Here is a 13,939-nt window from a genome sequence, read left to right as displayed (position 1 = left end):
ATAAACCGGGAAGAACATTATCTTTGTACACGTTCACCATGTAAAGACCTATTGAAGTAGTCGATCTAGCTTACTACATACCCTCCATTTTACGCCACACAGCAAAAACAGAGGATAACAAAAGCCCAGACGTTGTGGTAATGGGAGTCATATAGTTACACCCTAGGCGTTATCTCAAACATATCGTTCTCTTACCATTTTTCCACTGATGGAGCATGCTAGTGGAGCAATTAAGGATGTTTCGTTACAGCTCCAGAAACACAGGGCTGAGCCCCCCCTGGACTCATACCCAAGCCTGCCCCCAATCAGCACAGCTCACATGAGTACTTGGTCATTTGAGGAGCCAAAGAAAGCTGGAGGTGATGCTGGAGACACCATTCCCTTACGTGCCACTGGCCTTACCATCACTAGCCCAATGGGTGGACCTTCGATTCTTTTTTCCTTTTGATTTTCCTATTGCTTGTTACTATATGAGACCTAGAAGTGATCAACATTGATGGAAAAGAAAACACAACAGGGTGCAACTCTTACACAAAATATATTCTAGGGTCTGCTGGATCTTGCTATTAGATAATCACCCAGAGGACATAGTGGCAACTCCGTCCCCTACACTGGAACTATACTTGGATAGTCACGTTTATCCTGTGATAATGACTTTACACGTGTGGCTGCTCGAAGCTTATTGCACAATTAATCAGTTAATTGTGTAATCATTACTTTGCATTTGTGGCTGGTCTTACTTTGCACGTGTGGCTGGGAACAACTCGGGAGGTAGACTAGACCACTGAATATGCACAGGTCTTTTCTTTGTCTATTATCTATAACTCAAGAGCATTGCAGCAATGGCTCCAGTGATGAGTGAAAGGAAACTTGTTCTGAAAAGAACCGAAGCAGAATCGTTGCAAATACCTGCTGGAAGTTTAGCTGATTTTTATTACAGCCCCACAGATCGTTTCTGGAGTAGAGTATGGGTTACAGCCAGCACTGGTTACTACCACAGCACTGTACTACTGGCTCTGGAGCAGAGAATCACAGCTACTACAACAAGGGGCCTGTAAGTAGGTAGGCTGGATAGCACTAGTGTTACTACAGATCTCCATCCTCCCATTTTTCCTTCCACATGCATAAATACGGTAATAAATGGATAATGAATCAAAGGGCTAAAGTAGGGGGTGGTTGCATGGGAGCCTTTTTAACACATGACCCATTATCCAGAGCGTTGCCCACCTCTTAAGACAGCACATCATGCCTAGAAGGAGCAGAAGGATTCGTACACACAATATACCATCTGCAGTAAAAAACCCTGTTCTGGCAAAGAGGAGGAACGCTTCAGACGTTGCCCGTGCCGTTTAGCATCTGGTGCATCCTGCCACCATCCCAGGAGGTGAACTCGGGCCTCGGTCTATGAATCACCAAATTCTAAATCACCAAGGAAACCGATTAAAAAAATTAGTCTCCTTCTCTGACTCACTCTCCCAGCTGCAATCTATACAGAAGGTGAATTCAGTTGTCAAGTACCATACCTCACATCCACTCGAATAAGAAAAAAAAACTGATGTTGCCTTTGGTTACCATTTGAGTATACAACATCTGCCTGACTTGTCTCACTGATCAGGCTTTTTATACCTTTTGGATAGCACATGCCGAGAGCTGTCTGTCCTAGCGTTCAAGTTCGGCATGAACTACCCAACTTCTCCTATTCCCTTTGAAATGAAGCAGCACAGATCTGAGAAGGTTACAGGGTTGGCAGGACTGTCCGGTCTCCAAGCACCATGTCCCTTTTTCTATTGACTGATAGTATTATAAAACACACAGTTTCACACTCGAAGTTAATCACACCGTCAGCTTCAAAAGGCTTTCTTCACCAGAGCACATTCCATTTTACACAGTTAATTAAAGTCAAATGCTATTTGTGAAAGTAGCACATTTGTTCAGAGTTCTCAAAATTAACATCCTACACTAAATTGAGTGTAAATAATACATTAAAATCTAAAGAAATTTAGGATGAAGATCTTCTTGGCAATAAATTGAAACTTTAAGTTTCCATCAAGTACTACACATCTACAATTGATTCTTTTTTCCCTGACAAGATCCATTTTACATTTATGCAGAAGCAAATTACATATAATAGTTGTGCTGAAATCCATTATCTTTCCCAAAGCAACCAGAAAAAGCACTTGGCAAGTCTGATCTTTTAACCTATCGTCTTTATGCTCTAAAAAAAAGAGTAACTTCCCATCTGCATCATTACAGCAGAGGTGAGAGGATGACACCATTTTTCTCAATGATGGAAAACAAGGAAAGTACATGAGAATGGCACGGTTGAACTGAGAAGAAATGAAAGAAAAAAACCCCCCAGAGGTGCTACCTCTCTGAACAGCCTCTGCATTTCCTCCCTTCCAGGGCACCTGCACACAGCATGTGCTTACATCAGAAATTGTGCTAGTCCAATGGGGGCCAACCTTTTTGGCAGGTGTGCCACAAATTAGCCTCCCCTAGTGCCACTCCAATCTCTTTCTTCTGCCTGATCTGCTTGTCTTTCTGCTCCCAGCTGCCTGCTCCCTGCCTGATCTGCTGCTCCGCTTTCTGCCCTATCTGTGCTGTCTGCCCCCTCCCCGATCTGCATGCCACACACACAGGTGCCTGTGCCACTTGGCATGCAGGCTGGCGACTCTGGCACTGGTCTATTCCAAGGCAGCTCAAACTACTCTCATACACGTCTGCGAAAAGGCTGTTGTGTGCCTGCCATAAACAAAGCACAGCATTGGTGGCATATCCTGTGCCTTCAAACCTGCCACTTTAAAGCACAAGTGATCAAAACATGTGACAAATTACTGGAACACCTGTGTCTTGTTGAGTGTTGCAACCTCGCTGAAAGATTACAGCGGTTCTTCATTGTGAAACCTTTTTCACAGGTCTACTTTCTTCAGCATATGCATCAAATGCAATAGCTTTGCAATCCATTACAGGGATGGACAATCTGAGGAGGGGGGCTCTGCTCTCTGCCTGGCAACTGAAGAAAGGCCCTTGTCGCTGTCCCCACTTCTTATTGGGAACTGGGAGGCACAGGGGGATAGGAAAGGTTATTTTCAAAGATGCCAAGCACTCAGATTCCAGCGACAAGCTTTTTAGAAAGCTGGCACGCAACTTTGGCATTTGAAAAAAAGTGAACGCCCATCTCTGAAAATGCTGCTTTACACGATTTGCCAAAACAGCACACAACAAGCCTGTCGCAGAGGCTGGGACTGGACCCAGAAGAACTGGGTTCCAAGGCAATGCCCTCATCAGAGTCACGTAACCCGCGGTAAGGCAACAGTAAATTGCTGGGAAACAGGAGTCTAGTTTTGGATCTGGGGACGGAAATGGGGCTTAGGTAATTAACAGGGATTACAGACCGCACAGCCAAGCAAGCAGATGGGGCACACTCATCCTGAATTATGGTGTGGCTGCCACATTACACCACTCTGCTCTATTTGTCACGATGCTAGAACTGAACTTGCACAACCTCTCGTGTCCTCTTCTAAAGGGAAATGGCAGCTGCCTCCCCTGCTTTCTCTGGTAGTGATAGGAGATGACAGTCGTTGCAAAGGATGTCAAGCGCACCAGTCAGTACACGAGGCAACATCTGAACCTGTGGTCTAGTGCAAGCACCCCAACCTTTGCCTCGTCTGGGATGCATTGCCCCCGAGACCTTACGGCTGCACCTGCAGTCACAGGAAATGAAAAAGTTAAAAGTCAAGTTGGCAGGGAGCCGTCTGATGCTGCAGGCAGCGCATCCTCTGCTCAGTTTTTCAGGCAACGGTGTGTGCCCATTGGTCTACAGGTCCCGGTCTTTTCATAAGCCAATGGATCATTTGGATGGGTTAAACTCTCTCTTTTGTCTGAAGAAAACTGTATGGCTTAGTGGGGCATCAGGAAAAGAAGTTAAGGTTGTTTACGAGGCAGAGCATACTGCAAAGTATGGTTCACTTGAGAGCCCTGATTTTGGGATGGCATTCAGTTGGAAAGTCCACTTGAGCTCTGGAGTTCCTGATTCCCACACTCGTGCTCCAATAACTTGACCACATTTCCCCCCATATCGAGGGGGATGTCCTTCTAACGAATGCGGGCAGCCTGTTGCTGCTCCACGAAACCGAGTTTCTGATGTGGCATTCCTGAAAGCACGTTCAAGATGGTGCAGACAGGGGAAGAGTTTCCCCTGATCTGAGATTCCTCAACTCCCATGGTCCCAAGATCCTTTCTCACTTTGTTTGGGCTCTTCATTCACTTAAGGGTTTATCCGTTTAAGAAAATGTCTACTCTCAACTAGCACAAGCTTAACATACATATGAAAGTGTTAAATATTAATACCTTTTTGGCTTCCTCCCCAGTCACTGTACTTCCTTCTGCTTCATCTTTAGTGATCAAAGTAATTTCATCTAAGAAAGAGCAAATCATATAAAAATATCATTACAAGGTTTCCCCAGAAATACACTTAAATTTAAAATGAAGAGTATATCACATTCAAACTTCTAACTGTGTCATCAACCTTAGCGAAAGTCAAAAAGTATTTCTCAAAGTATAACGGATGATGTGACTTCAACAAATGAGTCAAATATCACGACATACAGACACAATTAATGACAATATTAATACCTTATTGGAGAGATCATTTAATAATCCGGTGATACTCTGACACTGAAACTGAGACTGAAATCACGCGTTAAATGAGAAATGCTGAAAATCTGAGTGAAATTTGGTAATTACTCTTTCAATAACTTATGGTAGATTCCTCAACCACTAATTATCTAAGAGAAGTTAACTGATATACGAACAAATACTTAGACAAAGAAAAAGTCAAAGCATTTTATGCATAAGCTGGATAGTCTATCTGGAGTGAGATAATTATATGCTACAGACAAGTCTCAGTGCGTGTGGTATTTGTAAATGCTTTCCCCCGAGAACTGCTCGCCTTATTAGAAATTCTGGTTGATACCACCTATAAGTTACTGTGGCAGAATATACTTTCAAGGCTTTGGTCAATACAAGTTTTCATTCTGACCCCAATCTTTTCCAGGGTTTATGATGTCGTTATTAAAACTCCCTTAAGGCTGTTGCCCCTATAGTTTCAACCTACATATAATAGTCTTTGCGTGGTGTCCCATGCTGTTGCTATGCATTATTAAACAACTGCTATGCTCTACCCCGCAAGCAGCTGGAAGAGGCCATTCCTATATGTAGCTTGCTTTATTTTTTATAATAACTTTCATATGGGAGCGCAAATTATTACATTATGACAATATGCACCATTAAAAGGCACAGCTGTGCATCTCAAGTACACGCTCATAAGAACTTATTCCAATTAAAAGCAAGGCTATGTTGCATAACGCTTTTTTTAGCGCGTAAGGTTTTGCGCTCATGAAAGCATTTATTTCATATATGTCTCATTCCTCTCAGTTTAATTGTCGTTAAGTGTCATGTTACTATGTATTTCTTCCTGGAGGCTGCTTAAACACAAAGTGATCAGTGACATGTTTCAATTCTGCGAGCTTTCTCTGCCGCTTGATTTGGAAGAGTTTTACCGTTTCTCTCCACTGCATCAGCTCTCCATTTATTTAAAAATCTCTCTGACATATCTTCTCTCCCTCACCTCCCTAGTTTAATTTCTCTCTCCTTGTGCTTTACTGCTGCAACTCTTCCTAACCTGGGACAGCATTTTCAAATATTGCGGGTACAAAAAACCATATAATTCTGGAAAGAAGGATTTCTACATGTTTTACGGGAACTATATACATAAGAAATGCTAGTCTGCTCATTTTCAGTCTTCTCCTGCGGACACATGGATTCCTCTCACAAAAATCGCAATGGCAGAGGAGCGAGGGGTCAATCGTCGTCCTACCTTGTATCACAATCTCCCAGAAATCAGTTAAGGCTTTATCGTCCACCTTTCCTTTCAGCGCCTGCAGGAAATCATTAAAGCGCCGAACTTCTGACAGCTGGCAAAACAACAACAAAAGATAACAGAAAAATTAAATTAGCTTCATACCAAAGAGCTGTAATCTTAATTCATCATACCGTCGCCCAGCATGGTAAACGGGGAAAAGAAGATATTTCAAGCCGCTGCACGTTCATCTAGCTCCACTAACACTGGGATGTCTAAAGTGTGGTGACTCGCAAAAGAAAACGCGGTGCCCAAAGCTGCACGGCGGCTTCTGTGACTAGCTTTGTCTGAGCAAGTATCTGGAGGGTGGCACATTTCTCTTCTGCAACCAGTACGTTGCAGGCACTGTCTTTTCACGGTGAAGAAAAACCAACAGTAGAATCTGTTTCCTATTCCAAAGAGCCCCAAGAACCAAGACAGCATTAAAACCTCTCCTGAATTTCCAAATGTGGGACTACTGGTTTCCATCTGGCACTCTCCTCCTGTTGCTACTTTGTCATCGTCACTGAAGTTTTGGTTCACGCTGGTTCGGCATATCAACATGGTTCCCCAAATTCAGGCAGTTTTCAGACATCACCATTACCTTAATGGCCTCCTCTCTGAAAACCTGGATACAATCAATGCTCTTCCTATAATACTGCCAGCCTTTACTTTCCAAAAACTGATCGATGCGGTTTATCAGCTGCTGGCTCACTGGAAGACAGAAACAGAGAAAGGAGGTTTTCAAAGCACGAAAATACTTTTGATGAGCTGGGTACACTTCCTCTCAGCCTCCTGCAGCCCCTTTTTCTCTAACGACAGCACATTTACTAACAACAACAGAGCTAATCACATCCGTCCTGCACCAAGCCGCTCTGCTCATGTGATAACGGATGCCCTACTCTAAGCAAAAAAAATAAGCTTGATTTTTTTTTTTCCATAGAGCATTTTGCAGACTAAATTAAGTTCACCAAGAAAAAATTTCCCAGTATGGCAGAGGCAGGGGAATTTCCAACCCACGGTAAAGAAACGAGCGCTGGCCTGGCTGACTTGAGGGACAGTCAGAAAACGGAGAGAGGCTATGTTTTACTTCACTAAGTATATTGCCTAAACCACCTTTGAGAGCGAGACATTTCAGTGGGATTATTAACCGTGCAGTAAATGGTGTAATAATGACACAGCAGTAGCTATAACATGGTTGTACTTGGAAAAATGTCTGATAGTTAAGGCCCAGCATTTGGATGCTATCAGAGATACCTTATTACTATGATACTGCAAACGCTGTCGTTCTCGGTGCTGCTTAATCAGTCCTCAAACTGTGACACAAGTGTCCACAGCTGTGCAGGGAAGATAAGTGATAGTCCTTTTTTTAAACAGGTGTGTCCAAGTGACATAAAAACAGACAAAAAATGGTAAGAAGTGCAAATGCAGCATTCTCCCTTTATCTGCATACCAGGTAAGTGCACAATTCACTTAACAGTGCAAATGCAGTGTGCTCCCTTTATCTGCATACCAGATAAGTGCACAATTCACTTAACAGTGCAAATGCAGCGTGCTCCCTTTTTCTGCATACCAGATAAGTGCACAATCACTTAACAGTGCAAATGCAGCGTGCTCCCTTTTTCTGCATACCAGATAAGTGCACAATCACTTAACAGTGCAAATGCAGCGTGCTCCCTTTTTCTGCATACCAGATAAGTGCACAATTCACTTAACAGTGCAAATGCAGCGTGCTCCCTTTATCTGCATACCAGGTAAGTGCACAATTCACTTAACAGTGCAAATGCAGCGTGCTCCCTTTTTCTGCATACCAGATAAGTGCACAATTCACTTAACAGTGCAAATGCAGCGTGCTCCCTTTATCTGCATACCAGGTAAGTGCACAATTCACTTAACAGTGCAAATGCAGCGTGCTCCCTTTATCTGCATACCAGATAAGTGCACAATTCACTTAACAGTGCAAATGCAGCGTGCTCCCTTTTTCTGCATACCAGATAAGTGCACAATCACTTAACAGTGCAAATGCAGCGTGCTCCCTTTATCTGCATACCAGATAAGTGCACAATTCCCAAGCCAGTCCCAATTTTCTTGCCTGTAACAAACGCTGGCTATCTGCATATCAGTTAAGTACATAAACTGCTTACGTGCCTAACGTCTTCCAGGCCCGTTGTCTAATTTGCAGTGTGACTGCACTCTGTTTAACAGCATAGTAACTGGCACCAGAAATAACTAGAAGCCTTGGCAGTGATGGGAGCCAGTCAGTCCCAGGGCTGCTAACGCCACATCACTGACACTGCTGTGTCCTTAAGGAGCATGGCTTAAATGAAGTTTGGGTTAACGCACACTCCAAGGAAGTTCATCACTCTTTTTCAGTCCTGGAGCTACATACTTAAAGGAATATTACAATGTTATCCTTATTGTGAAGTGACTCACAAAGGATAGATAGATGATTGTAAAACACATTGAAAGAAAGGTGAAAATGTCAAAAAAAAATAAGGGGGTGGGGGAGGGAGAGGAGCAACTATGGTCCACTGGATTCTGCTGAGCTTCTGAATATTGTTGCTACACTTGATTAATGGTTAGTGAAAAATATTTGCTCGACTTTATCTACTGTTTGTATATCTCTGGAAAAAGTAATTAAAAAAAAAAAGAAAAGAAATGCAAAATGTAGGTGCTTATTTCATAACCTATGACAAGAGCAATGGGACATGCCCGCATTAGCTCTGCCAGATAAGTAGCGGCTCTGGGAGCAGATGAAAGATTTCCCTTCACAGAGGTACAGAAAACACACAGATCACAATACGGTTTCGCTCTTCTAATTCTGCTCCAGAGTTCACACGCATCTGTAGCCCTCCTGTTTTTCATTGTAATACAATACTGTTGCACATCTCAGATTACCAGTGATAGATGATGCTCCTGAGAACAAGATACTATAGGTGGATGAAGAAAAGCTAGTCAACTTCCAAAATCCACAGCAGCAATGAATCAAAAATGCAAGGAAAATAAGCTACAAATAACAACTCATTTGTCTGATCTGCCCAGCGATGCTACACTTTAACGGCTTGTTTATCATAGTATTGCTTAATCTGTTCAGTCTAGATCAGATTAACACGCAGCCATCTCTGCGAGTCTCAGCCCACTGCAATTCACAAGAATAATTCATGCAAATGTTTCAGGCAATTAATCAAAACTTTACTAATTTCCATTAATTGCTAATAAAGACCATCATCACAGGAACAATTATTCCAACAGACAAAACTCATACATTCAGCTACTCGAAGCCTGCTACCAAAAGAAAATATAAAATATTTGAACAGGTGCATTCCAGAAAACAGTCTAAATACACTCGTAGGGTAAAAATAAAATTTCAAATGTGAAAGTACTCGGATACAACGAGCGTATCCTATTTCTAAATATATTTGCCAGGCTCCCGATGTGCGTCACTTCTCTTCCCTTCCTCCTCGTTCGGCCTGTCTGTTTTTCGGCTGGGACCTTCTCAGGGCAGGGTCAACCCTCGCTGCAAAGTGCTCTGCACATCGTAGGAACTACTGGGCGCACAGCATCCCAGGCACCGAAGGGAGCTCAATGGTCAAATACTCCTGCCCCTCCACAGACGCAGGATTTATGACTCCTAAACCATTCCAGACAGACGCCCATCTAAGGAAACCAGAATTAACCCCAAAATGATTCTCTCTTGTGTAACTTTATTGCATGTACTCCAACCGGTGCAGGGGGCTGGACCCGATGATCTTCCGAGGCCCCTTCCAGCCTCACAATCTCTGCATCTATGAACTCCTCTAACGGCGAGAATGACTTTTCCCGACTCTCTTGTATCTAGGAGACACGGGGTAGTTACAAGACAATCTGCGATGCTGCTTTCCTACTGTATTAGCTCACTCGAGAGTGGGCAGTAACCCCACCATGTGCTTACGTCAGCTAGGAAAGGCTAACAGGTAGACAAGAAAACGCAGGAAAGTCTGGCTCACTGAAATGCAGATGGCATAAGGCAGGGCAGTATGGCACCTTATAGACTAACTTCTTCAGAGAGGCATGAGCTTTTTTCTACGCTATGGCCTACTTCATTAGGAGGGGTACTGAATAGAAAGGAACAAAACCATTTAAATGCAAACTATAGGCATACGGGGAGAAGGGGCACAGCCGAGAGATGGGAAGGTGAATTGAGAGATCGCAAGGGATGAAAAAAGCAGTTCATGCACCGAGGGGCAAGAGGGTTAGAAAAGCTAGTCCAGGTAATGGGGTAAGAATCCCGAACCTCTGTTACGACCATACACACTTAACGCAATCCAGTCTGGATGGTTTCTTGTTCTCTAGTTTGGTGTTCGAGTCAGTTGTCCAAGCTGTTGTTAAGAACAGCTACTTGGAGGTCGGTGCCGGGATGTCCGTGGAGGTTACAACCGTCTGCCGTGGGTTTCTGTGCTTTTCTGGAGCTGACGTCAGTGGCGTCCCCTCCATGCAGGATCCCCCAACGAGCCAACGTAGGCGATGGTGAGGCTGGTGGAGCAGCAGGCGCACGAACCCCGGACTTTATAATCCGTCGTTTGGTCCGATGCTGATGCGGTTTGTGTTGTCGAGGGGGTCTGGGAAAAGGCCTGGTGCCCCAGTGAGACTAGCAGTGAAGTTAGAAAAGTGAGATGTTCCGATATCGTCATGAAAGACACAAAAGTAGCCTGTGGCTGGCGTCGTGCTGTTCGAGATTGGGGAGGGGGTGCTGGGGTGCGTCCTACTCTTCCCGTCACCACTTTTCTAACTCTAAGCATGCATCCGAGGACCCAATCGCCGATTCCACAAGCTACAAAACACTTGACCGGACAGTCAAGACAACAAAGCGCTTGAAGAACAACTGCGCAAAAAGATGTCTTGGGCCCTCTTCTGGCATCCGTTGAGCCGCCCGAGTTCAGAGAGAAGGAAACGCGTGGTGGCCCCACGCCAGGACCGGCTGACGGCACAAGGCGTTGGCCCGTGACACGTGAAGTGCTCACCCCTCCACAGACGGGCGCATCACTTTAATTTATTTATTTTACCAGTAACTAAATTGAAACCTTACCGTTTAAGCTCCCCAAGTTAAGTCAGTCCATTTTTTCATGCTTAACGATTTTCTCATTAAATGTTCTAATTTCTTACAAATTGCACTAATAAAAGCAAGTCCTGATGGCCTTTTTTTTTTTCCCCCTTTCTGCTTTTAAAAGCTGTCTCTTCATTGATGTGTTAAATTAAAACCCCAGGCACTAACAGGGTATAATACGAGTCTTTATTGTCAGGACGATTCCAGTGCGCCGCTAGGAACGATCAGACACGTTGTTTATTCTTTTATATCTACATTTTTTTTTAAATTGCTTTCTGTTCAATGGCAATGGTAGGCATTAGAGCAAAGACGCTTGCACACCACCAATCTTGGGCTACCAGGTCTTTAGATGTGGCCTAAAAAGAGTACGTACATGCTGTGACATGATGCTGCAGCACAATGTGAAGTCGTGGGGCATGTGGGAAAGGGCTCCCACTGCAACACAGCCAACAGATTTTTTTATTGCAGTGATGGCCTGATCAGAAATGGGTCTGTCTGCTGAGCGCTCTTGTTGCAATGAGTAATGACGGATGCAAGCGCACACGGAGCCTGAAGTCCCTGCTCTGACCAGTTCATCTGTCAATTGATTTTAAGCTGTCAATAGATGGTGTTGAACGCAACCGCTTGGGTGTCTACAGAGCTTCCCAGAGACTCTTTAACTCTCATAAGTTTCAATAGTTTTTACTCATTACTTCTTCTGTTCCTACCTTCCCAGTCTTTGTGGTCACTATACCATGCATTAAGGTACTCCATAGAAAGGCCTTTGTGCTCTTGCAGAAAGACACATTTTCCAACGTGCCCCGATAAAGTGGTGGAGACCGTCCATGGAGAAGGCTTTAATGATCACTCTACTTATGGGAAGCTTTGCAAACCTCTGGGAACACTGTCACGTGCCTCGGCCTGTGATCTGTGGAAGTGGATATAATGCACTGACTGCAAAGAAATAACATTAGAGTTAGTGTCTGAGAGCAAGAAATGCTGACAACATTGCAATAAGGAAAAAGAGTGCAAGAGTGTCTGGGATGTCATTTCTTCTGCGGCACTTCAGTGATGCCCTTCTGCGTGAGCTCACCTCGTGTAATTTCAGTTCCCAATTGTCCGTTCAGGGAAGACTGGAAGCTCTTCTTAACTTATGCCTGGACATCAGCCACCATGCTCCCACAGCCAGCACGTTTTTGACCGTAATGCAGGCGGACTGATCGGATTTTTACGCTATGCAGCTCCAAAGACAATTTAGAGAACAAAGGAAATACCTTTGCATATTCTTTTTCTCAGTTTAATGAAAGTCTGTCAGCCATTGTAAGGAAATACGCCTGCCAAGATCAGACAACTTCCATTATCCAACAATTCAAGGATAGATGGTACGCTTGGAAGACAGTATGCAGGTGAAATGAAATTCCACCCTTTCAGCATTATGATGATGGCAAACAGACGCTGGTTTAGACTTTTTCTTTGCAGTAATGGTAGATGAAGAAACTCACGACCTGCCCTGGGGAGCAAAAATTAGATTCCACTCAGGCAAACTGATTTATCTTATTTGCATTCATCGACAAAGATGTCAGAAGCTCTTATTAGAGAGTACAGCTCTTTGTGGCTGTCTGCGTACTTGTAACCTACTCTGAGCAAGACCTGCATGAAATGACATCTCTGTGGCCATGAATAGTAAACAAGAGGAAGAAAGCACCTGGGGAAGAAAAAACTGTTCAGACCATGAAACAAAATACCGGTTTCATTGGCAATAAGCATCACGCCTGTCAGCTGGCCTCTTCGCATACAGCAGATCGTGGAAAGCCACAAGTGGTATTCGAATGTGGCAAACCACACATGCTTCGGTCACAACGTGAGGATGATTATGGCTTGCAAGGCAAGGCCGGCAGTTCTCAGCAAGCACGTCACCCACACCTCTGCCCGTCTGAAAGCAGGACTTCCTTGAATGAACCCCCAGACCTTGCTTGCTTCAGTGAGCTGACTTCTACTACCTAAAAGGATGTATCCCTTGAAATTACCCTGGCTCTTGGACATTAGGAAATTAGGGACGCACTGATTCTCAGATGCTGGTTACTTCACCTTTGCACTGCTTCAATGTGGAGGTAGAAACTCATCTTCCAAGAAGCCAGGCATCCAGGTTGTCCTGACTGCCTCTTCCAAGGAGCCGAGCTCTCGAAGTCCAGCGAACTCACCGTACGGGTTCGGCTTTTGTCCTCTTCTGCTGAGAAATCCCGTCCAGCCTTTCCTACAAGACTCCCCCTTCTTTCCTCCAGACTTCCTTTTTAAACGCGGGAAACACCAGCTCTAGCTTTCAATAACTGTGTGACCCTGCTGTTCCAGCTTGTATAGGACATGTACATTTTACCTCTCGCACCAAAAGACCATGCTCTGGCCCTGGGGCGATCAGTTCTCTCTGTACGATACTTAACAGGCGGACTAAACCTCTTTTGTCCTCTTAGTAACTCCACTTTCACTCCTTCAGCTCCTGTGAAAACATCATTTTACTATATGTCCGGTCATGCTAGGGAATTTTTTTATTCTCGCCTTCTTTTAAATTAGAAATTCAGGTTCTGCTTAGCACGGAAGACTATCAGGCATTCTTGCCTACATTGTGAACAATCAACATAGGGCACAACCGAATTTTTCCCCTTTTTTATCTTACCTTTAAAAATAATGACATGCAAGACATAATTCATTATTTTTTCCAAGAAGCTACCTGAATACCATATAAATCCTTCCCTGCAAAGAGGCTTTACATCTAACATTTTCAACAGGGAAAAAAAAAAACTGTTTTCCTCCTTGAGCAGTTGTAAGGTAGCATCCGCTATTATACACTAGCAAAAAGGACTGTAGCAGGCCATTTAAAAGCATTTTTTTAATGTAACAAGCTACTTTGAGGCTTGCAAAGAAGAAAAACTAACATGCAGAACATGTTTTTATTTACACTGTCTCCCATCTTTCTTCTTAAT

At 43.9% G+C, this 13,939-nt stretch overlaps 1 protein-coding gene across 1 annotated transcript in view; it reads right to left on the bottom strand.

The window, feature by feature from the left end:
* XRCC5 (X-ray repair cross complementing 5) overlaps positions 1-13,939 on the bottom strand; it is a 71,553-nt gene that overhangs the window by 4,076 nt on the left and 53,538 nt on the right. The window contains exons 17-19 of the mRNA XM_014602456.3: positions 6,504-6,613; positions 5,879-5,975; positions 4,351-4,418 (exon numbers count right to left, since the gene is read on the bottom strand). Coding sequence (XP_014457942.1) covers positions 4,351-4,418; positions 5,879-5,975; positions 6,504-6,613 — 275 coding nt within the window. The remainder of the gene's footprint in view (positions 1-4,350; positions 4,419-5,878; positions 5,976-6,503; positions 6,614-13,939) is intronic.

The sequence above is a fragment of the Alligator mississippiensis genome, chromosome 4 (assembly GCF_030867095.1).
Source record: "Alligator mississippiensis isolate rAllMis1 chromosome 4, rAllMis1, whole genome shotgun sequence".
Classification (NCBI taxonomy): Eukaryota; Metazoa; Chordata; order Crocodylia; family Alligatoridae; genus Alligator; species Alligator mississippiensis.
This window is presented reverse-complemented; position numbering and strand designations above follow the sequence as displayed.